The sequence below is a fragment of the Mycteria americana genome, chromosome 22 (genome assembly GCF_035582795.1).
Source record: "Mycteria americana isolate JAX WOST 10 ecotype Jacksonville Zoo and Gardens chromosome 22, USCA_MyAme_1.0, whole genome shotgun sequence".
Lineage (NCBI taxonomy): Eukaryota > Metazoa > Chordata > Aves > Ciconiiformes > Ciconiidae > Mycteria > Mycteria americana.
The window spans coordinates 953283-981250 of record NC_134386.1 but is presented as its reverse complement, the minus strand read 5'-3'; the positions used below and the strand labels follow the sequence as shown (position 1 = coordinate 981250).

Here is a 27968-nt window from a genome sequence, read left to right as displayed (position 1 = left end):
GAAAAATTGATGTTAACATTTCCCTGATGGCGTTCAGCCCATCACCAGCGACGGGCTTAGCTCTGGTGTCTGACACACACTCGCCCCTTTGGTACTTTACCAAAGGCTGTGGGGGTCCAGTGGCGAGGATACAAACCCCGGCGTATGGCATGGACACTGTGAATCCGCAGTGACGCTGATAAATTCACTCTCTGGGGCATCGTGGGGCATCTCAGACGTGAGACCAGTCTGCCCACCAGCAGCCATAAGACAGGGGGTACCAAGGACCGTTCAAGTGTTTGGCGTTGAATTCGATAAACAGTCCCTTTGCTGTAGTAAGGGCTTTGAAATGCCTCCAGCAGAAAGATGCAGTAAATGTCTAATTGCTTCTCGGCTGTCTGGATATGGCTGCTAGAGACGGTTCCTTTTTGGGGAGAAAAAGAAAATCTGATCAGAAAAAGAGGAGAGAGAAGAGCCATCTGCTTGTTCATGATGGTCGTGGAGCAAATTCACATTTCAATGAAAATTTAAGCCAGTTTGCCAGCTGATCTGTCACACACGGACATACAAAAGTGACAGATGCTTTAGAAACACCAGAGAGACACTGAAATACAGCAACGCAAATTATTCCTTCTACCTAGTGCAAGATAAACCATTTGCCTTCATCTCAAATAAAACCCCTAAGAATGATGCAACATCTAAACCATGTAATGGCTGCCAGGACCCACAGATGGCAGCACACCCAGATGCCAATAATCTGTCAAAAATACGTAGTGTTTTAGAGATGGCTCCCAAAGCAGGGCAGGAACACCTACACCATGAGAGTTGAGGCCGCAGGAGATCTAAAAGGAGCTGATAAGCTCCGGGATAAACAATCCACAGCCCAACAGATGCAACGCAACAGACCCGTGTCCCCCTGGGGACAATATTCCCGCTCAGTATGCAGCTCTAACTAGCTCCCAGAGGAGAGTTTACACTCCGTCTGGATCTATATGGCTTTTGACGCCATTAATTGTCTAGGAGATTTACTGTTCTTCGTATCTGGGGTTTCAGTGTATTTTTAGAACACATAATACATCTTTGAGCTGGATGTGACGTTCATCTGCCAGCAGCCCCCGCTCTGCATTGAGCTGAGCCAGTGCTGGGAGACGCTCGTCAGTTTGCGAGGGGTTTTTAGCCACACAGCAGGCACCAGGAAAGCGATAAATTGTCTTTAGCAGCTCATACTGAACAGCGAGACCCAGGGTCCTGGCCCCCAAATTAGGACTTGGAAGCAGGATTAAGCACATCTGGTTTTGAAGTACATTCGGTCACGCCTCCGTCCACAGGGCTTTGAGGCAAGGACCAGACCTGGTTTCGGCAGTTCCCACTGACCAGCGACCAGGGCTCTGAGGCAATGACCGGTGGCTTCGCCCAGCAGTCCCGGAGCTCTTGGGCAGCACAGGCCATAAGCCAGCAGCTGACGGGGTCCCCGAGGGACCCCCACTCCAGGTCACATTGGGGTTCATCGCTCTGCTGAGCCGATTCCTGATAACGCCGTTGTCTCAGCACGTTACAAAAGGGCAGGGACTGCCCCTTTCCAAGCGCCGTGACCAGCGTTACTGGGATGTCCCGACTGAGGCAGGCCATCACGATCTCCCAGCCATGCAGCACAGCCGGGAACCGGGGAGGCGATGAGCCGAGGCAGCCACGCTGCACCGGCCGTTCAGGACAGACAGCAAAGAGGGATCGAGTTCACCCTGCAAGGAGGACTTAAGTTTTGCCAACGTCTGACTATCTGAGTTGAAATACAGTAAGTGCAAGGAGACTTGTTTTATATGTTTAAAGAGGGAAAAAAGCTTCCTTTCCAGGCAGATTCGGATGATACCTTGAGTGTTCCCCCTTGGCATCAAAGAGCCCCCAGGCCCTCGCTCAAGAACATCATGTTCTGCAGCACCCTGGTGTCCTCAGAGCATCTCCCTGCCAAGCAGCCTTGGGAAACGAGTACAGAAGCCTGATTTCTATGTGCATATGGCACTGTACTTGCTTCAAGGGTGGCTGTCATCATGGTGATAGCCAAGTGACAAACATACCTCCACAGGCAAGCTCTCCAGTCTGAGTCTGAGTCTTCTCAGGCTGGAGCTTGTAGAGCAGTCATCCACAAAGCACCCGTAGAGGTGCAGCTGTGGAGCACAGGGTGGATAAATTGGCCTGCGCTGGGCTCAGCGAGGCCAAACCCAGGCTGCGAGGGCCCACGCAAGGTAACCGGGATGTGGCAGTGTCACCCCCGGGCCGGCAGCGTGGGGGATTACTGTGCGTTTTGATCATCGGGAGGTAAAACTGCCTGACTGGCAGAAACCCAGGCCCTCTCCACACGACACGGGCTGGAGAGCAAACGCCTCGTGCACCCAGGGGAGCCCCGTGGGCCTCGGCGACATCTCCGTTCAGCCTTCCAGCAGCTTTCGGCCGTGAGCTGCATCTCACCGCTGCCGGCTCCCGCTGCCAGGCCCGTCCGGAGGGTGCTGCAGCCGGTCACCGCAGCCGCCGGACGATGGCAGGGGACGGAGCAGGCCGGGCAGGGAGGGAGCCTGGGCACCGCACTGCGCAGGGGGTCCCGTCCCACCTCGGGGATGCTGCACCCAAGGGCCGTGTCTCACGCCGGAGACCTCGATCCCGCCCTGGCTCGTGTCACACACTCCGGGGACCGGGCCCCACACCGGGGCACCGCTCCCCCGGCCCCGCAGCCTGGCCAGCCCGCCGCAGAGCTGGGCCCAGCGGGCCACCAGGGGGGCAGAAACCGCGGGCGAGGCCGGCGGGGCGGGGGCCGGGGGCGGCGGGGCCGGGGCGGGCGCGGCCCCGAGAGGCCCCCGAGGCCCGGGCTCGGAGCGGCCCCAGGCCCCGCCAGGCGCCCGCGGCACTGCGCACGCGCCGCTTCGCGCGAGGCCGGCCTCCCCCCCCCCCGCCCGGGCCCCCGCCGCGCATGCGCACGCGCCTCTCGCGCCAGCCGGGGCGCGGCCGCGCTCGCCCGTGCGGCGTGACGCCCCCGCGCGGCGGCCAATCGCCGCCCTCCCTTCCCGTGCGTGCTGGCGTCACACGGAGGTGATATATAAGCGAGCGGCGCCAGTCCCGCCCCCCTGACAGCGTCTCGAGCCGCCGCCGCGAGAGCATCCTCCGCCGAGAGCCGCTCGCGCCGCCGCCGCCCCGCCGCCTCCGCCGCCGCCGCCGCCGCCTCCGCCGAGGGAAGGGAAGGGAAGCGTATCGTATGTCCGCTATCCAGAACCTCCAACCCTTCGGTGAGGCCCTTTGTGCGGCGGCGGGGCCGGGCCGGGCCGGGCCGGGGGAGCGGCCTGGCAGCCCCGCCCTGGGGCGGCCCCGCCCCGTGGCGCAGTTGCTATTCCCGGGGCCGGTTGCGTCAGCCGCGGGGGGGGGGGGGGGGGGCGGGTCCTGCCTCTGACGGGCGGGCGGGCTGGCCAATGGGGAGCGCGGCGGGCCGGGGTCTGACGGGCGCTCTCCGCAGACCCCTTTGCTGATGCAAGTAAGGGTGATGACCTGCTCCCTGCCGGCACTGAGGACTACATCCATATAAGGATCCAGCAGCGGAACGGCAGGAAGACCCTCACCACAGTCCAGGGCATCGCGGATGATTACGATAAAAAGAAACTGGTGAAGGCCTTCAAGAAGGTGGGGGCTGCGCCGGGGCCGGGGCCGGGGCTGCCGCTCCTCCCCGGCGCGGTGGCGGGGCTGGGGGCTGCGGCGGCTGGGAGCGGCGCCGGCCGTTTGTAGCCTGCTAAGGAGGCCTTTCGCTCTGCCGTAGAAATTTGCCTGCAATGGTACTGTGATTGAACACCCCGAGTATGGAGAAGTGATTCAGCTGCAGGGTGACCAGCGCAAGAACATATGCCAGTTCCTCGTCGAGGTAGGATACCTTTGGTCTGCCGCGCGTGCTGGTGGAATTGTAAACTAAACGTGAGTCCCTTATTTTATTAACCACACAGGCTCTAACTTTCTTAGCGTTCAAGCAGCAGGCTGACGGAGGAAGCTCTTTCTCTTCTTCTTGAAACTCTTGCTTGAGGCAAATGCCACCCAGCAGGGCTTTGCAGTTGCAGCCTGACCTTCATTCCATACCTTAGGGGGGAGCAGGAATTTGACAGTTCTACAGCGTCTGCAGCGCAGGTGGCGTACGGATGTGCGCAGAGGCCTGGCTGCTTCAGCGTGCTGTAAAGTGCGTTTTCTTTCTTGCAGATTGGACTGGCTAAAGACGACCAGCTGAAAGTCCATGGGTTTTAAGTGCCTGTGGGCCACTGAAGCTTTATGCAAGAAGATTTCCGTACCATGAAATTCCCATCTGTCCCTTGTCATAAGTTTAAAAACCAGCCAGTTTGTGTAATGTAACCATCTTGGGTCCACTGTTCAGTCTGGACTAGTGTAATTCAGTGATGTAATAAACTGACAAGAGCCCATGCTATCTCGTCTTGCTGTCCCTCATTTAACAGAGGTAAATCGGGCGTTGGGCACGGTCCAGCCTGAAGCTAAAAGTAACCAGATGGTCCAAGTTAAGCCAAGGGACTCGGCCTGTCAGTCCAGAGACTGTCCGGATCGCTCCTCAGTCCAGCTGCTCTTCCATTCCCATGGACGGCAATTCTCGCGGTGCCTCCCGCGGTCCTACACGGAGCGAGGCACCGAGCGCGAGCTGTGACATGGCACGGGGAGATAGCGCCTTCCCTCTAGGCAGTGTTGGCTCCTGGTGGCAGAGGGATTTGGGGAAGCTTGACTTGGAAGCAAGAGGAGTGACTGAAGAGCGACTTCAAGGCTGGATGTCTGCAGTTCAGGCCTGGCAGGTGCTGGTACCCTACACACCCCACGATACCGGGCTAGCGTACCCCAAGGAACCGTTGCCTTGGGTTAAACTTTTGACAAGGGATCAATTTTGGACTAATGTAACAAGTATCATTGTAGATAGAGCCGCAGAGCTTATGTGTCACTAGCAGCTGCTGCCTAATGCCCTGTGAAGTAACAGATTTTTGGTTTCATTTTAATGTTTTATGTAATGTATTTAAAGTTTATTTAAATAAAAATGGTTTTCAAAAGCATTTGCTTGGTGGATTCAGTTGCTTTCTGGAGCCAAAGTGCCTTGCATTCTGTAAGCAGTGACACTGGCTCCGTGCTTCTGGTGCTGTCGGAGCAGGAGCCTGGGGGGCTTCCCTCACGGGTGGGAGCAGCCCTGGGTGGGACGTGCGGCCCCGGCAGCTCAGCGGGGTCCTTCCCAGAAAGGGGAAGAGGAGCACCCGCGGTGCTGCGCCTTCCGGTCCGGAGTTGGAGTAAACAGCCTGCGAGGGGGTGGGTGTTGAGTCATTCCCTTCCTGGGCCGGAGTTCGTTAACCCGAAGGGAGCTCTTGCTGCGTTCCTGTAAGCCTGGCTGGGACAGTCAGCACTTCTGCTGCCGGCAGAGACAAACCGCTGCGGCGAGGAGGGGGGGCTCTGTCACCGAGTCCAGGCTCTGCCGCGGGCCGGGCGTGGGCTGAGGGGCCCCCCAAGAAGCAAGAGCGAAGTCACCTCGGGTAGAACGCGCCCTCTTAGAGCAGCGCTGCTTATGGGGGCCGGCGGCCGCCCTCTGCGGGAGAGCAACGTCAAATGTACTAAATCTGTAAGAGCGCGCAGAAAGTCTCCGAGTTTCCCTCCTCGGCGCCCCTGGCCCCGTCCGTCCCGGCCAGGCGAGGCTGCGGCTGCAGACGTGAGCCTGCCCGCTGCGAGGGCCGGGGGGCTCTGGCGAGGCTCGCTTGCACCCTGCGCGGTGGCGGAGACACCGGGAGCTGCCTGCGCAGCCGCTTGCGCTTCTGGCAGCTTTCTAAGAACAGAGTCTTGTTTGTTCGCTCCCCGCCTGCAACAATCCTGATTTTCCACCCCTTTTCCACGCGCTGCAGCGGAGCACTGGGTTCACTTCACCGCAGTTTACTTTCCTAGGAGACTTTGCTCTCGGAAACCAAATTGCCTCAATCGTGCGAAGCACCTACGTGCGCACTGAGGAGGCAGGTGACCTCGAGCCCTGCCTGCGCCTCGGAGGGCCGGTGCAGGCAGCGCTGAGGCCGGCGCTCACGCTGGGGTGTGCGTACGTGCCCGCAGCCCGACGCAGCGCAACCTCCGGTCTGCTTCTGCTCCAAAAATTCAACTTCCCCTGCCTGCACAGGAGCCTTTCCGAGCGCGCGGAGCCGGGCTTTCTCCCCGCTGGGGTTTGCCAGGCTGCTCGCAGCCGTTCAGACGCAAGAGGGAGGCACCGCCTTGGCCCAGCGTTGCTCTGCCGGCATGGCCCAGGCTGGGCCAGGAGAGCCGGACCCGGCTGGGCAGAGGCGAGGGATGCTGTAAGCACGGGCTTGCCCGGCTTTCCTAGGCCCGTCCTGGCGCGGCGCGGCCAGGGCTGGCAGAAGGGACCGTCCCGAGCGCCCGCGGGCCAGGCTGCAAACCTGCGTCAAAGGGCTGCTGAGCCCATCGCGCTGGAGGAAGCGGCCGCTGTGTCCCCGTCACCCTGACGGCTCATTTGGCCCAGATTGAGCCATTAAAAGCCAGAAATTGCAAAACAATTTGTTTGTTCCTTGTAAAAGAAACACTCTGTAGAGCGAGCGATCGATCGCTGCAGAGCACGGGAGATGCCGGGACGCTGCCGCCTTCCTGCCCATTCAAAGCCCATTTGTTTTGGGGTTGTCTGAGGGCACCGATACCGTTCTTCGCAAGCGCCGGGGGCACGGGCAGACAGTGAGGTGCACCCGATCCGTGGCACGTCACTCACACGTGTTTTATTGAAGGAGGGAGACAAATGTCCTCTACAAATACAACGAGATGAGGGTAAATACGGGCAAGAGGAACTACGGATGTTGAAAGAAAAGACGAGTGACAGCAGACAGGGATTTACCGGGGGGGGGAACGCTGGGGCGGGCCGTGCTCGACAGCAGGGCGTTATTGAGCCTTGGGGTGGGCATCGTGTGTCCCCGACCGGAGCTCCGGGGTCTGTCACCACGCACAGACAGAGGCAGTGAGCCGTGCCCACCCCCTCCGCGACACCCCAAAGCTTTTCAGGGTGTGGGGAGAGCTACAGAGCTGCAGAAATGGGCTGCTCCGGGGCGCGTGTCCTGGCAAAGGGCACAGCTCCCCGTGCCACCTTGGTCCCAGCCTTGCGCTCCACCGAGCCCAAGCAGCCGGGGTGCAGCACCCTGGGGACCCCCGTGACGCCGGGCTGGGGGGGGGGAGCCCCCTGCGTGTTTGTAACCAGGGTAAAGATGTCTCGGCTGGTGCCGACCTGCGGCCGGGCGAGCGCGGCAGCGGCAGCCGGAGCCACGCCACGGGGCCGGGCACCACGGGGCAGCACGCGGCCGCTGCTCCCCGGGCAGGGCACCCCAGACCCCCCCGAGCCCCCACCACCGCCCGCAGCCCGAGCCGCCCCTCAGCCCCCGCACAGGCGTCACCTCAGCCATGGCACGGCACGCGCGCGACAGCCATGGCACGCACACACACACACACGTCCTGACGGGGACAACGGCCCCGTAGACTGTCAGTGTATGTGCCTACACACATATGTCTTTATACCTATAGCTATGTGTATGTATACATATACACACACGTGTAGGTATGTAGATGCATGTGTGTATAGACACACATATACATGTAGGCACATATATATGTATAATAGATATAGTATAGCTTATGTATCTATCAGTATGCGTGTATATATATATGTATAGAGACACACATGTGCACACATGTATGTTTATGTGGCTGGTGACTATATGGGGCAATTGGCCCCAGTGGTATGTGTATGTCTCTGTGTGTGTGTATACACCTAAACACACACACGTATATCAGTATGTACACATACTCACACACAGCGACACACATGTATATACGTGTGTGTGTGTGTGTGTACACACATGCCACTGGGGCAAATTGCCTCATATAGGCTCCACACATATACACAAAGCGCTCTGTGTGTGTGTGTGTACACACACACACACACACACACACAGGGGCAAAGTGCCCCATATAGTCTCCATCCATATAGACATACGTGCGTGCACGTGTGTCTATATATCTGTAGCCATATGTATACATACAATATATGTACATGTTTAGATAGATGCACAAAAACCACTGTATTATCTGTTACAATTATATACATTGTGTATATTATCTATATTTTATATTGTATAGAATGTTACACATTATACTATTTAGTTGCTATTTATTGTATAATACATAAAGTAGCATACCATTTACCTGCGTACATAGTCTATTACAAAATACAGTAATACACATATAAAATATGGGGGGGGGGGGGTGTGGGTGTGTGTGTGTGGGGGGTGTGTGTACACACACTATAGTATATTATACTGCCAGGGCCAAGTGCCCCTTACATGTTTGTATACCTGGCTATGCCAGTATGTAGGTAGCTATACAAGGCAGATAGCTATGTGTTTATAGATGCACATATATAGACTGCTGGGACCAATTGCCCCATATATTCTCCTCCAGCCATACAGGCACACAGGTGCATAAGCACACGCGCGTGCTCACACACACACACACACACACCCCCATCGACGTCTATAGCTGTCTTTTAATATACTTGTATATACATATAGACAATATAGACACGTGTATTTATAGCTATTGATACCTGTGTGGTTTTTTAAGCAGCAAGACGCGTGTGCCCCGTAGCGTCACCATCCATATGAACATATATGTGAGTGCATGGGTGCACAAGAGTGTGTACGTACACGTGTGTACACACTTGCTCTCTCTGTCTATAGCTACATCTACAGCTAAATCGAGTCTATATGAACCGAGATATAGCATCTTACCTGCATTTGTATGTTCAGAAAGAGAGAGAGAGAGAGAGAGTGTGCACGCAGCAGCACAAGCGTGCAAGTATATATGTAGGTAATTATGTAACTATATATTTATCTATTGATGTATGGATTTATCTCTGTGTGTGGCATATGAGTACACAGACACATAGATATACATTTGCATATGCATGCGCATAATTATGGCCAATTCCCCCATATATGCGCCATCCATAAACACACACGTATATATGTGTGTGTGCACATCTATATGTATAGCTATCAGTTATATCTATAGCTATGTCTTTGTACCTATAGCTATACCTCCCTTTTACATCTAGGTGTAGCTATACATATATATTGTGTATATGTATAAGCTGTGTGTGCATTTAATTACCTGTTTAGACAGAAAGCTATAAATTGCATACATGCGCGTGCGCACACACAGTGCTGTTGCCAATTGCCCCATACAGGCTCCTTGCAAATAAGCCTACCTATGTACATACATCTGATCTGCTCTCGCTCTCTGTCTCTATGTGTAGTATAGATATGTATAATATCTGTCAATGCATGACTGTCTATATGACAGCGAGACAAACTGGCTGCAGACTCCCCATCTCTGGCTCTATAGCTGTGTCTAGCTCTACACCTATGTATACAGCTATAGCTTTTAGCTAGTTATATACATGTGTATATGTATCTACATGCATAAATATCTGCGTGTGTATATATGTATATATAGGATGCTAGATGTAAGTATATCTAACTACGTATATTTGTATACATATGCATGCAGGTGTATAGATATGTATGTGTGTGCATGTTCAGCTAGATAAATAGATATACTTTTATATATAGATATATACATATGCAACTGAGGCCAAGTACCCTGTAGCTAGCTCTACCTAGATTTATATTTACATATGTAGCTATATATGACCATACCTGTATACATATATCTGTAGCTATATATGTGCATGTATGTCTATGTATATGCACATGTGCGTGTATCTATGTGTGTATATATGGATATATCTCTACCAGCCTATGCATGTGTGTGTGTATGTGTATATATGTGTGTGTGTGTGTGTGTGAGCACTCTCTGCATATATGTGTGTATATGCATGTGTGTATATATATATATACACACACACACACACACACACACGTATGTCTATATGGCTACACCTATATATATGTTTATATGTATCTATACACATACATATCTGTATGTGTGTATACATTGCTCTATATATGTGTGTATGTCTAAAATACACAAATGTAGATAGGTATAGCAAGATAAAACAGTTCTGCATTTATATATGCGTACCTACAACCATGGCCCCTTGGCTCATATATGCTCCGGCCACATTTTTTTATGTATATGTGTATGTGTGTGTGCACGTACGTACACAGAGCGACCCACCCCGCCACCCCCGTGTCCGTGTCTGTGCACGCCGTGTGCCCGCGGGGCCGCCGCGGGGCTCTGCGGGGGGGTGCGGAGCCGCCCCGGGGTGGGGCGGCCGTGGCAGCGCCTTCAAAAGCGGGGCGAGCCGGGCTGCCTTGGAGCGAGCCGGGCTGCCCTGGAGCGAGCCGCCCGCCGAGCCGCCCCGCTGCCGCGCCCAGCCCCGGAGCCAGCAGGTGAGTGCCGGGGGACTGGCCGGAGGGGACTTGGGGATCGACTGGGAGAGAGGGATGGAGGCGACCTGGGGACCAGCCGGGAGGGACGGAGGGGACGTGGGGACTGGCCGTGCCCTGGGGAAGAGCACCCTGCTCGACAGAGTGCACGGAGCAGCTGGATGCTGCCCTTAGGCATAGGGCCATAGAGCGTTAGGCAGTCCTGCGAGGAGCCGGGGGCTGGACTCGATGATCCTTGTGGGTCCCTTCCAGCCTGAGATATCCTGTGATCCTAGGGGACGTGGGGACCAGCCGGGAGAGAGGGATGGAGAAGACTTGGGGACCAGCCGGGAGGGACGGAGGGGACTTGGGGACCCGCTGGGAGTGACAGAGGGGACTTGGGAACTGGCCGTGCCCTGGGGAAGAGCACCCTGCTCCCTGCACGAGTCGTCCCTCACCGCAGGCTGAGCACGTGCCCCTGCTCTGGGGGCTGCGGCCCCTCCGCTCCCCTTCCCCGCTCAGTCTCTCCGCAGCCATGAAGGCAAAGGTGTGCATCGGCCTCGTCCTCGCCATCATGGCGACCGCCTGCCTGTGCCGGCCCATGGCGGAGGCACCAGGCGCTGCAGGGGACCCCCACCAGCTCCCCGCCAGCCCGGTCCGGCGGGACTGGCCCAAGTCCCTGTCCCAGGAGCAGAAGCACTTCATCTCCCGGTTCCTGCCCCACATCTTCACAGGTACCGGGAGGCACAGGGTGGGCAGCCCTCGGGGGTCCCCGTAAGGCACAGCTCGGCCCCCGTGCCAGCCCCCAGCCCGGGGCAGCTCTGACCCGCTCCCCTTGTCCCGGCAGAGCTGAGCAACCGCAAGGGCTACGTGCACGGGGACGAGGGGATGGAGGCCCTGCATGACCACTACTACCCCGACTGGATGGACTTCGGCCGCCGCAGCGCTGAGGATTCAGCCGATGCCGCGTAGCTGCTGCGCTGGCCGCGCCACGCAGAGCACCAGCACGCTCGGTGCATGTCTCTGTCTGTAATAAAGCTTTGGCACTATAGCCGCTGCTGCTGACGTCTTTGCTGGGAAGAGCTGGGGGGGGGGGCAGGCAGGGGCATTCGCCCCCAGCCCCACCAGGAAGCGCAGGGCAGAGACCCACGGGTGCGCGGTAGCAGACACGGCACACGCGAGCTGCTTCGTGACTTCACATTTATTTGACAGGGCAGGGCCTGGGGCAAGGGAAGCAGCTGGCGGGAGCAACAGCTACGCCCCGAGAAACACCCGCTACAGGCGTCCCCTGCGCCAGGGGTGCAGCCGCTACTTCTATTCTATTCCAGGCAGGAAAGAGTTTAAAACCACCCTTCTCTTCAAAAGTGGGCCCAGGTGCTGGCCAGGGGCCCAGCCCAGGGGGGGAGGTCTCACCCCAGCACACGCAGGTCCCCCCGAGCCCCGGCTGAGCATCGCCCTTTGCTGCAGCAGCCTGGAGAGCCCCGAAGGGCTGAGCTGCCCCTCGCTCCTCGGACGGGCTCAGCAGAAGCAGGAACAGTTTTTATTGCCAGCAACCGGCTCCTGCGAAGGGTCCGTACCCCACAGCGGGGGCCAGGGTCAGCCCGCAGCCCCTGCCCGGAGCTGGCTCTCCCCAGAGCCCCGAGCATCGCCCCACGCAGCTCCCCGCACGCAGGACCCCTGCCGCAGTGGGGTGGTGGAGCGTCACGCTGGGGCTACCCAGGGTTGGGTCCTGGCAGCCGGGGCAAAGCTCCCACGTGCTGGTGCTGGGAGCGCTGCCCGGCCCTCCCCAGGAGCTGAGGCTGAAAGCCTGTCCCGTCTCCGTTTCCCCACGGACGGACAACAAAGAGGACGGAGGACGCGTCTTGTCCTGAGCTCGCGGGCTCCGCAACGCCATCACGTCGGCGCATCCCGGGCTCCCCTGCGCTCTGCCCCGGCGTAGGACGTCTCCCCTCTGGCCACCACCTTGTCCAGTCCCAGGCGCTGCAGCTTCTCCACCAGGTTCAAGCTGAAGATGCTGCTCCTGGGTGGGGGCCTGTCCTGCCCCCCGCCCACAGGCAAGGGCCGGGTGTCAGCATGCTGGGGGTCCTGGGAGGGGAGCAGGGGGGCCCACCGTGACCCAGTCCCTGGCACCGAGGCGGAGATGCCCTGCATCAGCAAGAGCCTGATGAGTCCCATGGGGGTGCTCAGGGGTTTGGGGCCAGACGCCAGCACAGGGGAAGACCGCTCCGGCGAGGGGCTGCCGAGGCTCAGCCCCTCAAGGGGCCCACAAGAAGGCACGACGGCGTTACACAGACTGGAGGGGAAGAGAGAGCAGAGGCGGGGGTCAGCAGGAGGCCCCGTCCCAGAGGATGCTCCTCAGGCAGAGCAGGGCCCCCTTTCATCCTTCCTCCACACTCATTCACCTAACAAGCCTCGGGCTGTGGGAGACCCCCACGATGGCAGCATTGCCCAAGCACCCCGAAGGTCACGGCACCATGCTGGGGGGCTGCGGCCAAGCCCCCTGCAGCTCCCGGGCAGCCAGGAGAGGCTGGGACGTGGTCACTGCTCCACAAGCATTTTTACAAACATGCAGGGTTTTGTCTAACAGCCGGGGAGGGGCTCACGAGGGCCAAGCAACGCTGCTCGTTACTTAAGGGGCAGGCGGGCTCTGGCCCCAGCCCAGCGCCTGGCTCCTCCAGCCCAGCCCGGGGAAAGGTCCTGGTTTATGCACAAGTCCAGGGAAGAGGAAATCCAGGGCCGCTCCCAGGGAAGGCGACTCCCCATCAGCACCGGGAGCAAACGCTGCTCTTGCCCCCAGGGAGCTGCTCCCCAGGGCGAGCCCAGCCTCCCCCGCCCTGAGGAAGGCTCTTCTGCCCCGAAGGTGCTGCAGCAGAGGCGGGGGGCTGGTCCCACCCCCCTGGGGGGCACGCAGCCGCCGGGTTCAGGGACATTTCGAGTGCCAGGCATCTCTTGGAGCATCAGGGGCTGCAGGTGGCCCCTGGCCCACTGCTTCCTCAAGCTGCAGAGCCAGGCATGGGGTGAAAAGGAGGAGGGGGGACAGGGGGGCTGGGGTGGGGGTGCAGGCAGTGCAGGCGGTGGGGGGCCACGCGCCTTACCTGGGTGTCACCTTGGTGATCTCAGTGGTGGGGTGGAGGATGTGGCAGGTGGTGATGGTGAAGGTAGACAGGGTCTGGGGGAGGTTGTTAACAGAGAGGAACACTGGAAGGCACAGGAGACACGGGGTTAACGGGGGGGGGGGGGGGGGGGGGGCACGACCCGGGCAGAGGCAGAGAGCAGGGCTCTGGGCAGGCGGGAGAGCCAAAGCTGGGCTGTGAGCTGCCACTGCCAGCAGAAAGCTGCATGCGTGGGGCACATCTACAGCAGCATCTGGGTCCAGCGCTCGCTCAGAGGGGACTGCAAGCACAAGCGGGAACAGGAGCCGACGTCTCTGCCGGCCCCGTCCCTTCCACACGCGCGGGCTGCGGCGAGTGCACGTCAGCACGAGGGCAGGGGCTCACCGCGGCAGGGCGGCTGCAGGAGAACAGGGGACGGATGGGCAGCAGGGAAAGGCCACCAGCGCAAGAGGGGAGAGCACGGGGGGGAACAAGGGGCAGCCTGGGCAGGAGGACAGAGGCGTCTCGGGGGCCACGTCCCCTCCGCCCCCTGGCCCCGTGCTCACCCCGGGGGTGCTCCTTGGCTTTGGTGGGCGTTGAGGTAGGGAGCAGCTGGAAGGAGCTGGCATCCACATCGTCCTCCTCCAGGTCGTTGAGGCTGTAGACCTCCTCCAGGTCGATGTCCAGCTGCCTGAAGTCTTTGGTGAGCACCCCGGGACGGGGCACCAGGATCCCACCCAGATTGGGCCGTGCCAGCTGCTGCCAGTGGTGGAGCGTCACAGAGCCTGGGAGGGGGACACAGCCGGGGGGCTCAGCTGGTGTCGTGGGACCCTCCCAGCACCTCCAGCCCCGCACACCATGAAGCCACCTCCACCCCTCACCTTCCAGGGGCTTCACGATCTGCAGCTTGTCGGGCAGATAGGCGAGGGAGCCAAGGGAGAAGCCAGAGCCAGCTGTGAGCTCCGAGCCCCCCGAGTAGTTGGTCCCAGCAGAGACGATGCTCTCGTTGGGGGTGAGAAAGCCGCTGGAGCTCTCCCCGTCCCTCAGCCGCCACAGCTTGCGCTCCCGCTCCGCCTCGAAGAAGGAGCACTCCTCCGAGGCATGGCTCTGCTGCCGCACCGACAGCCGCTGCACCGCCGCCTCCAGGTCCTGCTGGCCCGGGGCCGCCCGGGGCTCCTCTCCAGCCCCCTCGCCCCTGCCGGCAGGCGCAGCGTTAGGGTGCTGGGGGCCACGGTCCTGCACTGCACCCCCCCATGCTGTACCGGACCCCAGCCGGCAGCGGGCTCCGGCCGCGCCTGCCCTCTCCCCGCCCCAGGCTTGCGGCACCGATTAATGCTCTGGTGCGATCAGCATCTCACCAACACCGCAGCTCCTCCGCAGGGGCAGCGGCTCCCTCCCACCCGGCCCAAGCCCCCACTGTGGCACTCACTGGGCGCCCTCCGAGCCGCAGCCGCTGGTGTGGGGGGTGCTGGCCCCCCCGGAGGGGGCGGCTGACAACTGCTTGGAGCCCGGCATGTTGCGGAGAGACTCAGAGCAAGACTTGGCTTTGGCCACCTGGTTCACGGCTTTCACCGTCTCAAAGACGCGCAGATAGCTCCTGCGGGCAGGAAGCGGGCAGGGATGGACCCTCGAGCCAGCACCCAGGGACACCCCCCCATCCCGGCCCAGCACGACCCACTGATGCCAGCACTCACTTGTAGTCCGAGGAGGAGCTGTCTGTCCCCTTCCTCATCGTCCCCTTGATCTCAGCCGCCAGCGAGTCCTGGAGATGCAGGGGACCCTGTGTCAGCAGAGGGGAGAGCAGAGCCCCCCACCCTCCCGCTGCCCGGCCCTGCCCGCGCCCCCCACTCACCACGGGCAGGAGGCTGGGCGCACCGTAGCGGCTGATGGTGCTGTTGGGCAGGCTGCGGCTGCGCAGGCTCTTGACCTCCTCCTGGGCTTCCTGCAGCATCCCGCCGCACTCGGCGTACTTCTCCTGCAGGTCCCGCAGCTGCGGGCACGGGTGCAGCTCAGGCACGGCCCTGGCGGCAGCGGGGCAGGACCCCCACCGGCCAGGGCACCCGCGGCTCACCTCCCCGGGCTCACCTCTGTCCGGAGCTGCTGCTGCACCTCCTTCGCCATGGCCAGGTGCTGCTGGAGCTCCTCCACCTCCGAGCCGTACTGCGGGCGGGAGCAGCGGGTCAGGGAGCTGCGCCCCGCATCCCCCCAGCACCCCCCGGCACGGGCAGGGGACACTCACCGTGCGGCACTTCTGCTGCAGGTCCACGACCTGTGCCAGGAGCTGGCTGATCTCCTCCTGCTGCCGTGCCGTGTCCTCCGCCTTGCGGGCCAGCTCGTCAGAGAGGTACGCGACCTGCCGGCTTGCTTCGGCTGGGGAGGGCCCAGGGTCCGTCACCGCCGCGGCACGGCCCCCCAGCCCATGCAGTGATGCTGGGCCGTGCCTGCAGACCCCCGGCCCAAGCCCACGGAGGAGCTGCCCCCCGTGAGCCCAGCCCCACGTACAGAACTGCTCCACGCAGTCAATCATCAGCTGCTGCTCCTGGTCCTCATACTGACAGGTCTCAGTTGCGATGTTGGTGGCCTGGGGGAGAGGGTCGGGGGGGCTGAGCGCAACAGGCAGGACCTCCAGTCTCCCCAGGGGCCGGCTCAGCTCTCCCGGCGGCGAGCGGGGCAGAGGCAGGGGACAGAGAGGGGCGTCCCGCCGGCCGGCTCTGCTCACCTCCATGCGAAGCTTCTGGTTCTCCTCCTCCAGGCACTTGAGTTTCTGCTGCAAGGTGTCGTACTGGAAGTACTGCTGCAGGGACAGCGAGGACTCGTGCCTGCGCAGCCTGGGGACGGCAGGGAGGGCACTGAGCACCCGCAGTGCGGGCAGGATGGGGCTGCCCGCCCAGCCCCCTGCCCACTCCCCCCAGCTCCCAGGCAGGCATTTGCAGCGACCCAGCTCCGTGGGGCTCGGCCCGTGGAAGGCACGCGAAGGAAGAGAGCACCCGCCCCAGCACTACCCCAAGGAGGGCGATGGCTACAGCCCAACACCTCTGCCCAGCCCCCCGGGAGCCGTCCTGCCCATGGCGAGTGGCAGGACAGGGACCCCCCACTCACGGCGTGGAGGTGGCGGAGGTGGGCTCGCTCTCCTCCGTCGTGGTGGTGTAGAAGTGGAGCAGGTCATCCCGCATGGAGACCTCGTGGCGCAGCTGCGCGATCTGGGAGGGGAAGAGGCATCAGGACAGAGCTGAGGGGACCACGGCCGCCCACGGGCCCCAGGCCGGGCACACGGCGGGCCGAGGCCGGGACCCTGCACCCAGGGGCCGTCACCTCCTCTTTGGCCAACTCCAGCTGCTCCTCCAGGAGCTCGTTGCGCTCGGTCAGGCTCCGGTTCTGCTTCAGCAGGGACTGCCCGATGCGTGCCGCCAGCTCCAGGTCCCGCTCTTTCTGCGAGGGGCAGGTCTGCGTCAGCCGGGGCCCATCCCCCACTCTGCCCCCTCCTCCCCAGCCCTCGCCCACCCCTGCATCCCCAGGGTCCCACCGGCCCTCAGCCCTCGCCCAAGCCCACGTGTGGGGCTGGCACCAGCGTACCTCGTCCAGCAGGTTGGTGACGGCGTCGATGTCATGGTAGGTCTTCGTGATCCTGGCCACCCGCTCGGCACACAGGACTGGGGGAGAAGGGCAAAGGGTGAACCCCCACACCGCGGGAGCACCGGCCCGGGGTTGCATGGCAGAGGGAATGGGAGGCGGCTGCTGCAGGCGGCACGAGGCTGCTCCAGGCTGGTCACTAAAAAGGACCTTTTATCTGCTTGGCAGCACCAGCCCTGGTGAAAGGCAGCGGCAGGCAGGGATGCTCACAGCCATGACAGCACCAAGGGAAATGGGGTGCTCCCACCTCGCCCCCCAACCCTGCCCACATCTTGGGGCAGCAGGAAAGATGTCGAGCTCCCCTCGCCGCACCCGCCGCCCCAGCCCGGACATCGTGCCAACCCCGCTGCAGGATACACGGACGGGAAAGAGGGATGGGGAAAGGCAGGCAGCAGAGACAGGATCGGAGGTGACATCTCCAGCAAAAAGCAGGCTGGAGCTCCAGTATAAATAGCAGTGGGTGGCACCGTGCAGAGCTGGGCTCGCAGGCAGCGTCCCCTCCAATCTGTCCCCAGCCCCCTCCCCAGATCTCCCCCCGAGAAGCCAGCCCTGCCCTAGTTTCTCCCCGGAGATGCTGGCCGAGGCAGAACCAAGCCCGTCCTCTCCGGATGCTGCACCCCGCACCCACCCCGATGCCCCTCCAGCTGCAGCGACGCAGCGATCCACGCTCCGAGCAACGGGGGCAAAGGCAGCCGCAGGCAGGTTGCCTCAGTAACAGGCAGCTGCCTGCCACGCCAACGCCACCCAGCACTACGGCATCGGGCTGGGCCCCAGCTAAAGCCCTACCTCCTCCCCTGCCGCTATCTGGGTCTCTGGCAGGAAGAGGTGGCACGAGGACGGGGACGTCTGTCCCCCCAGCACCGATCCTGCCAACTGCGCCTGCAGAAGCTGCCAGACAGCGCCGGGCACGCACCCAGATGGCAGCGCTGGAGCCACGCGGTGGGAGGGAGCCGGCAGCGAGCACGAAGCCCCGGGCCCCGACTGCACCACGCAGCCGCTCCTGACGCTCCCTGCTGATGGTCGAAGGCCCCAGGGGTGCGTGCCTCAGTTTCCCCCGGCAGAACAGCTCTGGCTGCGCTCAGGGCCTCGACCTGCATCCCCAGCCACGGCCGCGCTGCCCAGCCGGGCAGACAAAGTGGGTTAAGGGGAGAGGCTCAGCCACACAAATCCCATTACGCCGCCCCAGCTGGGGTTGTGTAATGGTGTGCACATCGTCATGGCAATGCCCCCACCCGCCACCCCCATCCCCATCCCGTCCCCACTGCCCTGGGTGCTGGCCCCACACCCCAGCGGGCACGTCCACAGGGAGAGCGGCCAAGCCCAGCCCCAGCCTCGCCCCCCTCCCTGCAACCCAACAGGGCCTGCTCCCTGCGGGGGTCCCCAACTGCACCTCGTCAGGCCACCGAGCCGTTAATTGGAAATAATTAGAGCATGAGCATCGTTACGGTTTGAGCGAGCAGCAGGCGCCGGGAGAAGCTGGGGGCTGCAGCGCTGGCAAACACGTAAACACCCGCCCCATCCACGGGCCCGATCCGGCGCGATGTGGGGACCGGCACAACGCAGGGCCCCGCGCCCCACGGGACGGCAGACCCCCCCCAAGCCCACGGGGGCACGCAGACGCGGCAGGGGCCCCTCGCCCCATCCCTCTGCCTGCTCCCCGCCACCACCGGAGCGGGGACAACCGTCCCCGGGGTCAGGGTGACCCAGGGGAGCCCAAGGGACCAGGCGGCAGCTTCTCCGGGACGGAGCACTGCCAGCGGGGGCTGGGGCTGCGCACCCCGCAGCGGGGACGGGGACACGCGCGGACGGGAGGGCGACAGCACCCACCCGGGGGAGAGACCCCGGCCCCGGCCGCCCCGCCGGCTCCGGACCGGCCCCAGCCCCGCTCCGCGGCCCCCGCCCGCGGAGGGAGCCCGGCCCCGCCGCAGCCGCGCTCCCCGGGGCCGGACCGGGCAGGGCCGCCCTCACCTTCCTCCAGCTCCCGGGCGATGGGGTCGGCGCCGCCGCCCCGCTCCGCGTTCCCGCTCAGCTCGTCGTAGGCGGCGGGGCTGCTCCAGATCTCCATCGCGCCCGGCCCCGCCGCGCCCGCCCCGCTTTATGGGGTCGCCCCGTCTGCGCGCACCTGCCCGGGCGCGCCCGGCCGGAGCGGGGCCGGGGGCGGGGCCGGGCGGGAGCGGGGCGGGGGCGGCGGGGCCGGGGGGGGCCGGGGGCTGCCCGCTCCCGGCCCCGCTGCCCCGCTCCCCCCGCCCCGGCGCGGCGCAGACGGGCTCGCTGCGGCCGCACGCTCCCCCGGGGCGCCTTGGGGACGCGGTGGCCGTCAGGGCACCCTGGAGGGACGCGCCCCGCCAGGCACCCCGGGACCAGGCTCCCCCGTTGGGGCACCCTGGGGACCCGTCGGGACAGTCCCGCTCTGCCCCGGGGGCCGGTGCCGCTGGGCTCTGTCCCCCCCCTCCCGGCCCATGGACGCGGCGGGGGCCGGGCACACGGGTGGGTCCCCGGGGTCGGTGCCGAGCGCCAGCTGCTGAGGGGGGACGCTGGGGGGTCACTGGTCCCTGAGCAGCAGCTTTGCAGGGCTGACCCCAGACGGCTTCTGCCCCTTAGGAGGGACAAGGAGAGGTTTCGGGTCCTTCACCCCAAACCCAGGCCGTGTGCCGGGCTGCGGTCCCCGTGACGGTCAGGTTACGCCGCGGTACGGCCTTTGCCCAAGCTCCCTGCTCTTCGCCTGGCCAGCCTCGCTCTTCATCCCAAGCCTGTCCCCGGGCCCGGGTCCCCCATCGTCACCAACGCAGCTCACCGCAAATCCTGCACCCTCGGGTGCCCGGTGCGGTGCTGGGACCCACCGCGTCCCTGAGCCGGAAAAGGGCTTTTCCATCCCCCTCCAACCTGCCCCGCTCAGCACCCCCCTACTCTGAGCGTGGGCTGGCACGAGCCTGGCCCCCCCGTGCCCCGTCCAGGCCGCCCCCGGCTGGCACCCCCAGCTCCCCCACAGCCACACTTGTGCAGGGGCAGCGCCAAAGCAGGAGAGCTGAATAAATCATGCCGGGCTGAATTATGGAGGAGCTGGCTGGCACGTAGCACAAGCCTCCCAGGCAGGGGGGCAGCGGGGCTGTGCCGAGGACCCCGCACCACGGCACCACGGCGCGCTGAGCGTGATGCTGGTTAATGCCAACACACACACTGCCCGCCCCCATCGCCCGGCCCAATGCCATTCCTCGTTAGTACCAAACTAATCGATGAATCGACAAGGCTGGGGCTGGAGCTGCCCCTCAGCAACACACAATGACTTTATTTGCCTGCTGGACTCCCACCCGCTGGGATCCTGGCCCCAAACCACGTCCTGCCGTAACCACCGGGACCCTCCTGGAGCTGGGGCTGGAGCCAGGGACCCTCGGTCCCAGCCTCTCCCTCCTCCTTGCGCTGGTGTTTCTCCCCGGGGATGGCAGGGCAGGGACCCAGCCAGCTCACCTGGGCTCCCACCCCCCGGGGACCCCAAGGACACAGCGTGCGTCTCGGCACGGACAGGCAGGAGCCGCTTCTTCCTAATCCCTGCCCGGGGATTTGCTCCTCTGGGCAGGTCCCCTGCGTCTCTGCACAAGCAGATTACAGGGGGCTATTTCTGATGGCAGCTTAAAGGTTTGGGCAAAGGGATGAGGCAGCGTGGGCCCCCTCCATGACGGCACACGCAAGCGGCACCGGGGGCACGGAGAAACGTGACCCACAGGGCTCCCGGGGCCGAGCACGCTGTCCCCCCGGAGAGGGGATGGGGGTGCCCGGGCTGCTGCTGAGGCGGGTGCTCCCTGCCCCGTGGCACGCACACAGGGTTTGGGATCAATCCCTTGCACCGTCACTGCAGGGTAGGGGGGTGCTGATGGCTGGGGGGGCTGCACCCCGCTGCCCGCTGAACAGGGAGGGGAGCAGCCGGACGGGGCAGGCTGCAAGCATGGGCAGGGCAGGACGGGGGTTTGTCCCCAGCCCAGCCTGTCGCAGGCAGGGGGTGGGAGCCAGACGGGCAGCAGGGCCAGGCCCTCAGCCCCATCTGTCTCCTGCTGCCCCACGTCCATCCCCCAGCCCCTCGCTCTAATCCTGCCCCCACCACGCATGGGCCAGAGGCAGAAGCAAAGCAGAGATAATCCGTCTGTGCCCCCCGCTGAACCCCGACCCCACGCCAGGAACAGGCCTCGCCACACGGCCGTGGGGCATCGCCCCTGCCCGGCCAGAGGGGCTGTGGGTGTCTCCCCCCAGGCGCCTGCACCCCACGCCTCCGGGGGCTTCACCAGCAGCAGTGGCCCTGCGCCCGCCTTGGCCGCTCCGGGCTGTCGTGTTTGGTGGGGCAGCAGCACTGGGGGCCACCGGCGCACCCTCCACCGTCCCCTAACCGGTGTCCCACCCTGGTGAGCCACGGCACAGTGCAGGGGGAGCGGGGATGTACAGAGGGTCCCTGGAGATGACAGCGGCTCTCTCCAAGCGTCCGGCTTGGCTCAGCAGAAGCTGCTCCCAGAATTAGCCCGGGATGTTCCGGGCGAGGAAATCCAGCCCGTCAATCCCGTTAGCGGCGATTAGCTCCCGCGCTGCCCTCGCGGCCCTGACCCAGCCCGGCCGGCGCTGCCCGCACCGCTGCCTGCACCCCGCTGCCCTCGCCGGCCCCACAGCGCGGGACGAGGCACTCACGGAAGTACTGCAGGGTCTCCTCCATCTGCTGGGGGGTGAGGGGGGCCACGGGCTCTGGGGGGCCGGGGGGGGCACGCAGCCAGTCGTCGTGGTCGTAGCCAAAGACGGTGTCAGCCCGCAGCGTGTAGCGGGGCAGCTGCTCGCCCAGCAGGCTGACGATCTCCACCTCGGGGACATCACCGCTGCACAAGTCTGGGGACAGAGGGGCACAGCGTCAGCAGAGGGCGGGGGGCACCCGGGAGGAGGGGGGTGCGGGGGGGGCCATGGCGGTGCTTCCTGCACCCCCAGCCTAGTCTGTCCCCTCGGGTTTGGGGCTGGTGCCGCCAGCTGGGTCTGTCCCCACAGCCACTCGTGTGGGGACCGGGGGTCCCCCCGCAGGGTGGCACACAGGACCCCCCCCCAGCTCTCCCCTGCTCCCCCCTCACCCTCCCACTTTCTGCGGGCAGGGTCCTGCTGCCACCTCCTGGCCACGCTCTGCCCGGCCCAGCGGCACTGGGGACAGCAGGCCAGGGACGCCGGCGTGGGGCGAGGGATGCCGGGACGGTGGCTCAGCTCCGGCCACGCGATGGGGACAGAACGACGGACCAGCCCGGAGCTGCCCCAGCTCCTCACCCCCCTCACCCCGGTCCCCAGGGCCACCCACCGGCACCGTCCGGCTCTACCCACCGGTGACGGTCGCAGCATCGCAGCGTCCACCCGTGGACGACCCGTGGGGCGTGGAGCCGGTGTGGGGCAGGGCAGCGGCGGGCGAGTCCTGGCCGGGCCGGAGGTGGCAGGCAGGCGGGCGCTGGCCGGGGGGGGTCTCTTGAGGGCCCGCGGTGTCCAGTTTGGCTGGCGTTACGTGGGGGGGCCGGCTGCCATGGGGAGAAGCACCTTCCTGCCTGGCTCCCTGGAGCGGTGCGGGTGGGCAGCAGAGTCCCTTCTCCGGCCCCTGCCTGGGGAGAAGGAGTTGTTAGGGTGATGCTCTGGGGACTGGGGACACATCCTGCGCCCCAGCCACACGCTCAAGCATCCGCGTGTCGCCCATCCTGCCGGCTGGCCAAACCCCCTCCCCGGGGGCAGCGTCTGCCGGGTCCGGGGGCTTGTGGAGACCCGGACGGCACAGCCAGGGCTCAGGCGTCCCCGGTCCCCGGCCAGCCCGGGGGCTGCTGTGGGGCAGGGGGTCCGCGGGGATGGCCAGCGCCCGGGCAGGCCCCAGCTCAGCCTCCGCCTGCTGCTGAACGCGGAGCGGTTTTGGGGCTGGCACCGGGTCGCGTACCTGCTCGGCGCCGCCCCTGCGGCAGCCGCTACGTGATGCGGGGGGCTCAGCACCAAAGCAAACACTTGGTGATGTCCAGATCAGCGCCAGACAGGGAAGAGGATGCTCCAAAGGGACCGGGCAGGACCCTGTTCCCCCAGGCTGGCAGCAGGGTCCCTGCCTGCGGGAACGGGCAGGAGAAGGAGCCGTACAGCCGCTCAGCAATGGGTAGACACGGCTGTGGTGCCAGCGGCTCTTGCAGGAGCCCTTGGGAGCCCCACCTTGGAGAGCAAAGTTCAGCTGTGATCCTCCACCCCATCGGCACCAGGATGCAGAGCAGGGACCTGCCGTGTCGCCCCGGGCAGGGCTGGGCAGCATCCACGGCAGTCCCGTCCCAGCCATAAACACATCACGCGACAGGCCATAAAACCAGCACGTTCCCGCTCTCCTGCCACCTCCGGTGGCCCTGGCTTGGGCTGCAGCCACGGCTGGCACTGCTGCCCCTCTGCCCTGTGGGGCAGGACCCTCCCGCGCAAGCCCCGTGCCCCCACCTCCACCCCTGCTCCCACCTCCGCTGCAGTGGGGGCTGCAGCACCAGCAGCCCCTCGTCCTGGGAGCAGGTTCATGCCAGGGCATTGCTGCCCTCCCTCCCGGCACGTGCTCATGGCTGCTGTCACGTCCGCAGCACCCAGGCGAGGCCACCCTACACCTCCCTCCAGCGAGGCCGGATCCTCCCCGGCACACAGGACAGGCACGAGGCAGCGGGGACACCGCGAAGCACGCTCGCAGCCCCACAGCCCTCTGCCCCACGGCACCGGGACCACCAGACCTAGGCGGCCCAGTCCCGCACCGTGCTGCCCAGAGAACAGCTCCCCAGCCCCAAACCCGCAGACCCTCTCCCTCCCCGCTTCTCCCCAGAGAAGGAAGGGGACCCACCGTGCCGAGGTGCCAGGCTGCCACTGCCCTGCTCCCCGCGCTGCCGCTGGCTCTGGGGAGGGAGCCCGGCCGGTGAGTCAGCGCTCGGCTGGGGCTGCCAGACCTCTGCGTCTCCTTTTGGCCCAGCTCCTGCACGTACATTAACTCTCCCCACGGGGGACCTTGTTCAGACATGTGTGAGCGGCTCCCATCGCCCCGGACCCCCGCCGTGCCCCCGGCCACCAGCGTTCGGCTGCTGGAGGACCTGGGGCCCTGCCCCACGGGGGCTGGTGGGGAGCCGGGCGAGAGCAGGACGGCGGACGCGGGGCACCAGCCGGCCGCGGTGGGCCAGGAGGAGCGGGGCCCCAGCTCAGCCCGTGCCCAGGTACACGCGCAGACCTGCGCTCGCTGCTCTCTGCCCTGCCCCGATGCCGTCATGCAGCTCCTGCCCGGGCACCTCCCTGCCTGCGCAGCCTCGCGGCGGGGCTGGGCTGGGCTCGACCCAAAGCCCCTTCCCCACCCTGCAGCCGGGTGCCGATGCTCGGCAGCAGCTGAGCGGCCCTGGGGCGGCCGGGGCTCGCTCCGGGCTATTTTTTCCCCTCAGCTGCTGCGGCAGGAGCCTGGGGCTGGGGAGAGGAGGCTGCGAGGAGCGAGGAGCCTCCGCAAGTGCCTGGGTCGGGGGGCTGCAGAGCAGCAAGGCCAACGTGTGGGGTGAGGGCGAGGGTGAGGACGAGGTGGCGGCTCAGTCCCGCCGCTGGGATGGGGGTAACTGCAGGCCTGCCCTGCCCCCGCCCAGGGGACATCCCCGAGGGGTCCCTGCAGGGCCCCCCGGGCGGGGGCTGGGAACATCCCTGCTGTTGTGCAGAGAAGGGTACGGACAGGGCCCGGCTGCGGCTCCCACAGCCCGTTCGATCCCATCCCATGCTCAGGCGACCCCAGGAGGCAGCATCTGCCCGAAGCATCGCTCAGAACTGGGCCTCTCCCTGCACCCGAGGCCGCCGGGGAAGGACTCCTGGCCCAGCAGTTCACCCTGCGCGCTGCCTGGCTTCCCGGCCGGAACGGGCTCCCCAGCCCAGAGCTCAGCTCCATCGCCTTTGCTCTGGGTGACCCCCAGGACCTGGTGCTCTACCCTTGCCGCAGACCTCGCCGTCACTGGGCACTGACCGCACCGTGGGCTTCACGCGCCCCAGGGGCTGAGCCCTCCGTTCCCTTCCCCCTCCAGAAATATGCTCAGCAGCGTCGGCCTCTTCCCGCAGAGCAGGAAAACGCTCCCCGCTCCCACGCAGACTTCCTGGTTCAGGCACCGGGGACCACGAAGCCCAGCCAGACCCCAGCCACCGCTGCCAGGCCCCCTCCCCAGCCAGCCACCGCTGCGGCCAAACTGCTCCCCGGGACCCCCGGGACCCCCGGGACCCCATCCCCGCCGCAGGCCCCTGGCCGCTAACGCCGAGGGAGCGGGAAATCCTGCCCGGGCGAGGGAGGGGCGAAGGCTTCGGCAGCGTGGAAACGCGTTACGGGTGTCAGAGCCCACGAGTGGGAGCGGGGCCATGGTGGGAGCCCAGCGCCGGGAGAAGGGGCAAGACGAGGCAAATTCTCCAGGGGGCTCCGGCAGCCGCCGCCTGTGACACCCCCGGGGGACCGGCAGGGACCGGCTGGGCACGGCCCGGGGCTCGCCCACCGGGGCTGCCCGGGGACTCGGCGTACCGGGGGAAAGCGGGACACCGAGGGCAGCTGGAGGCACAGCGCATCCGATGACAGCGGGGACCCGGTGCGCCCCGGAGGGGCGGGGGGGGGGTCCCGGGAGAGCCGGGGGCTCGGTGCACCCCGGGGTGCGGGGGGTGCCGGAGCTCGGTGCAGCGGGGGGTCCCCGGGGGCGGCGGGTCTCGGTGCAGCGGGGGATGCCAGGGGGGCGATAGGTCCCGGTGCAGCGGGGGGTCCCGGGGGGCGGCGGGTCTCGGTGCACCGGGGGATGCCAGGGGGGCGATAGGTCCCGATGCAGCGGGGGGTCCCGGGGAGCACTCACCGCTGGGCTCTGCTCCCGGCGCGGAGGCGGCGGCGGGGCCCTCGTACATCGCTCCCGCGGCCCCGCCGATAACAAAAGCCGCTCCCCGGGCAGGTGCGGAGCGCGGCCGGGCATGCCGGGACCTGTAGTCCGGCCCGCCGCTTCCCGGGACCCCCCCCCTCCTCCCGGCCCTGCCCTCCCCTCCCCGGGGGATGCAGCTCCCTGGGGAACCCCGCAAGCAGCTCCGCCCGTGCTGGTAGAGGTGCGCTCTGGCTCTGCTTCTCCCCCAAAATCCCGGTGGTGCCCCCCAGCAGCCCCGTTGCAGCGGGGCTGGGGGTCTTGGGGTGTGCAGTCCTGTCCCGGCGAGGGGATTCCAGGGTGGGCAAGGGGCACATGCCTGCCCATGGCCCCGGGAGGTGCCGGGTCCCACGGCCGTGCCCTTGGCACGGCCGTGGGACCCGGCACCTCCCGGGGCAGATGCTCTGGGGCATCTCTGCCACCTTGGGGACAGCCAGATCTGTCCCTGATACCCGCAGCGGGGCTGGCTGGCAGCCCCGAGAGGGGCTCCAGGCTCGGCACAGCCAAACCCCCAGCCCAGGGCACACGGGGCTGGAGCCCCACCTCTCACATCCACCCAAGCACGGATGCTTGGGGGGGTGCAGCAAAGCGCTGGCAACTCTGCTGGGGTCCCTGGGGACAGCGGCGAGACTTGGGCTGGGAGCAGGAGCACTCTCTCCACTCCTCTGAGTCACCCTGGGCACCCACCCGGCAGGGCGGCAGAGCCTGCACCCGTGGAGATGCAGATCTGGGTGCACGAATGCCGTCCCACACGGCACAGCCCAAGCAGCAAGGGCTGGCCTGGCTGGATTGCCTGGTCCCCCCCCTGCACAGGGGGCTTATTCTTATTCCCATCGCCTGTCACTGATCCGTCTCTTGTTCTGGCGGCGGCTGCAGCAGGCAGTGGGCTGCCTGGCCCCCCAGCCTCGTCCCACAAGCCACCCCGGCCCCGCTGCCCTCCGGAAGCGTGCTCGGCCCTGCCGGGGCTGCCCGGAAAGCAGCTGTTGTTTTGCTCGTCCCTGGTCCTGGCACGGGCCGTGGCAGGAAGCGCGGCCGCATCCCTGCTGCACCGGAGCTTGGCCACGGCCGCGGGGCCGAGCTCAGCGCAGGATGTTCCCCCGAGCCAGCGGGACGGCACTGGAGCCAGCCCCGCTTCCCAGCCCCGCTCCTGCTGCCTTTGTCCCCGGGTTGCTCCTGCCCCAGCCCAGCCTGCTACCGGGCCTGTCCACGGCACGCCACGACGGACGTGCAAACCTTCACGCCCTACCCTGCTCTGCAGCAGCCTGGGCCCCACGCATGGCGGGCACCCACCTCGCCGTCCCCCCGCCTCCCTCTGCAGCACGGCCAGGCGCCGCAGCAGAACCAAGCAAAGGCGCAAGGACAGAGGGGTTGATGCTGACAGCGAGCGGGAACGGCTGCGACTTTGTTCCCAGCTCCCTTTGATCACGTCCCCCCATCTCCCCGCGCTGGTGGCAGCCGTGTCGGGCTGATTAGCGTCCTGCCAGTGGCTGCACAGAGCGAGCTGTGCCACAGCAGGCAGAGCGCAGAGCTGGGGGTGGGGGACGATGTCCTGGCTCTCCGGCTGCCGCCCTGTGTCACAGCGGTGGGTATCTCACCGAACCCACGCAGCAATCGCAGCACCCCAAGCCAGCAGCGTCCCAAGTCCCCTCTCCAGGTCCCCCACCTCTGCCCGAGGAGCCCCCATGCCCCCAGCCGTCCCCCGCAGGATGGATGCATGGGGCAGAGGCATGAACCCACCAGGGACGTGGGCATCCCGGGGCCACCCGTGTTTCACCCTTCCATCCCCCAGCACGTACACCCCAGCAGGCAAAACCCACAGCCCTGCCCCTGCCCGCAGCCTTGCGGGGAGCTGCTGCAGGCGATCTCCTGCCTCCAGGCTCAGCTTGCGCCTTCTGGCCCAAAAAGTTGCCGTGGGAAAGCCCGGGGCGTCCGGCTGCCAG

The 27968-nt window shown here is 64.8% G+C and overlaps 3 protein-coding genes across 3 annotated transcripts; 2 read left to right on the top strand and 1 right to left on the bottom strand.

The window, feature by feature from the left end:
* Window positions 1–3079: 3079 nt before the first annotated feature.
* On the top strand, window positions 3080–4418 carry EIF1 (eukaryotic translation initiation factor 1). Its single transcript, XM_075523008.1, has 4 exons — window positions 3080–3251; window positions 3476–3639; window positions 3773–3874; window positions 4201–4418. Exons 1-4 carry the CDS (start codon window positions 3221–3223, stop codon window positions 4243–4245), a joined length of 342 nt encoding a protein of 113 aa, XP_075379123.1. The 5' UTR covers window positions 3080–3220; the 3' UTR covers window positions 4246–4418.
* A 5857-nt stretch (window positions 4419–10275) lies between these two features.
* On the top strand, window positions 10276–11378 carry LOC142419883 (gastrin/cholecystokinin-like peptide). The gene is made up of 3 exons (XM_075523271.1): window positions 10276–10430; window positions 10929–11140; window positions 11254–11378. The coding sequence occupies exons 2-3, from the start codon at window positions 10942–10944 to the stop codon at window positions 11376–11378; spliced, it is 324 nt and encodes a 107-aa protein (XP_075379386.1). The 5' UTR covers window positions 10276–10430; window positions 10929–10941.
* Window positions 11379–12534: 1156 nt separating this feature from the next.
* On the bottom strand, window positions 12535–21961 carry HAP1 (huntingtin associated protein 1). Its single transcript, XM_075522854.1, has 14 exons — window positions 21797–21961; window positions 17072–17148; window positions 16811–16927; window positions 16598–16698; window positions 16218–16326; window positions 16001–16079; window positions 15738–15868; window positions 15584–15658; window positions 15351–15488; window positions 15193–15260; window positions 14928–15095; window positions 14380–14693; window positions 14065–14283; window positions 12535–12699 (listed from the first exon to the last, which is right to left on the bottom strand). Exons 1-14 carry the CDS (start codon window positions 21819–21821, stop codon window positions 12653–12655), a joined length of 1668 nt encoding a protein of 555 aa, XP_075378969.1. The 5' UTR covers window positions 21822–21961; the 3' UTR covers window positions 12535–12652.
* Between the last annotated feature and the right edge of the window lie 6007 nt (window positions 21962–27968).

Coding starts and splice junctions, on each gene's coding strand:
- EIF1 (XM_075523008.1), top strand. CDS start 3,221: ATGTCCGCTATCCAGAACCTCCAACCCTTCG. Junction 3,640..3,772: donor TGGTGAAGGCCTTCAAGAAG/GTGGGGGCTGCG, acceptor GCTCTGCCGTAG/AAATTTGCCTGCAATGGTAC. Junction 3,875..4,200: donor TATGCCAGTTCCTCGTCGAG/GTAGGATACCTT, acceptor TCTTTCTTGCAG/ATTGGACTGGCTAAAGACGA.
- LOC142419883 (XM_075523271.1), top strand. CDS start 10,942: ATGAAGGCAAAGGTGTGCATCGGCCTCGTCCTCGCCATCATGGCGACC. Junction 11,141..11,253: donor CCTGCCCCACATCTTCACAG/GTACCGGGAGGC, acceptor TTGTCCCGGCAG/AGCTGAGCAACCGCAAGGGC.
- HAP1 (XM_075522854.1), bottom strand. CDS start 21,821: ATGGAGGAGACCCTGCAGTACTTCC. Junction 17,149..21,796: donor GGAGACCCTGCAGTACTTCC/GTGAGTGCCTCG, acceptor CTTCTCCCCCAG/TCCTGTGTGCCGAGCGGGTG. Junction 16,699..16,810: donor TGGAGTTGGCCAAAGAGGAG/GTGACGGCCCCT, acceptor TTCCCCTCCCAG/ATCGCGCAGCTGCGCCACGA.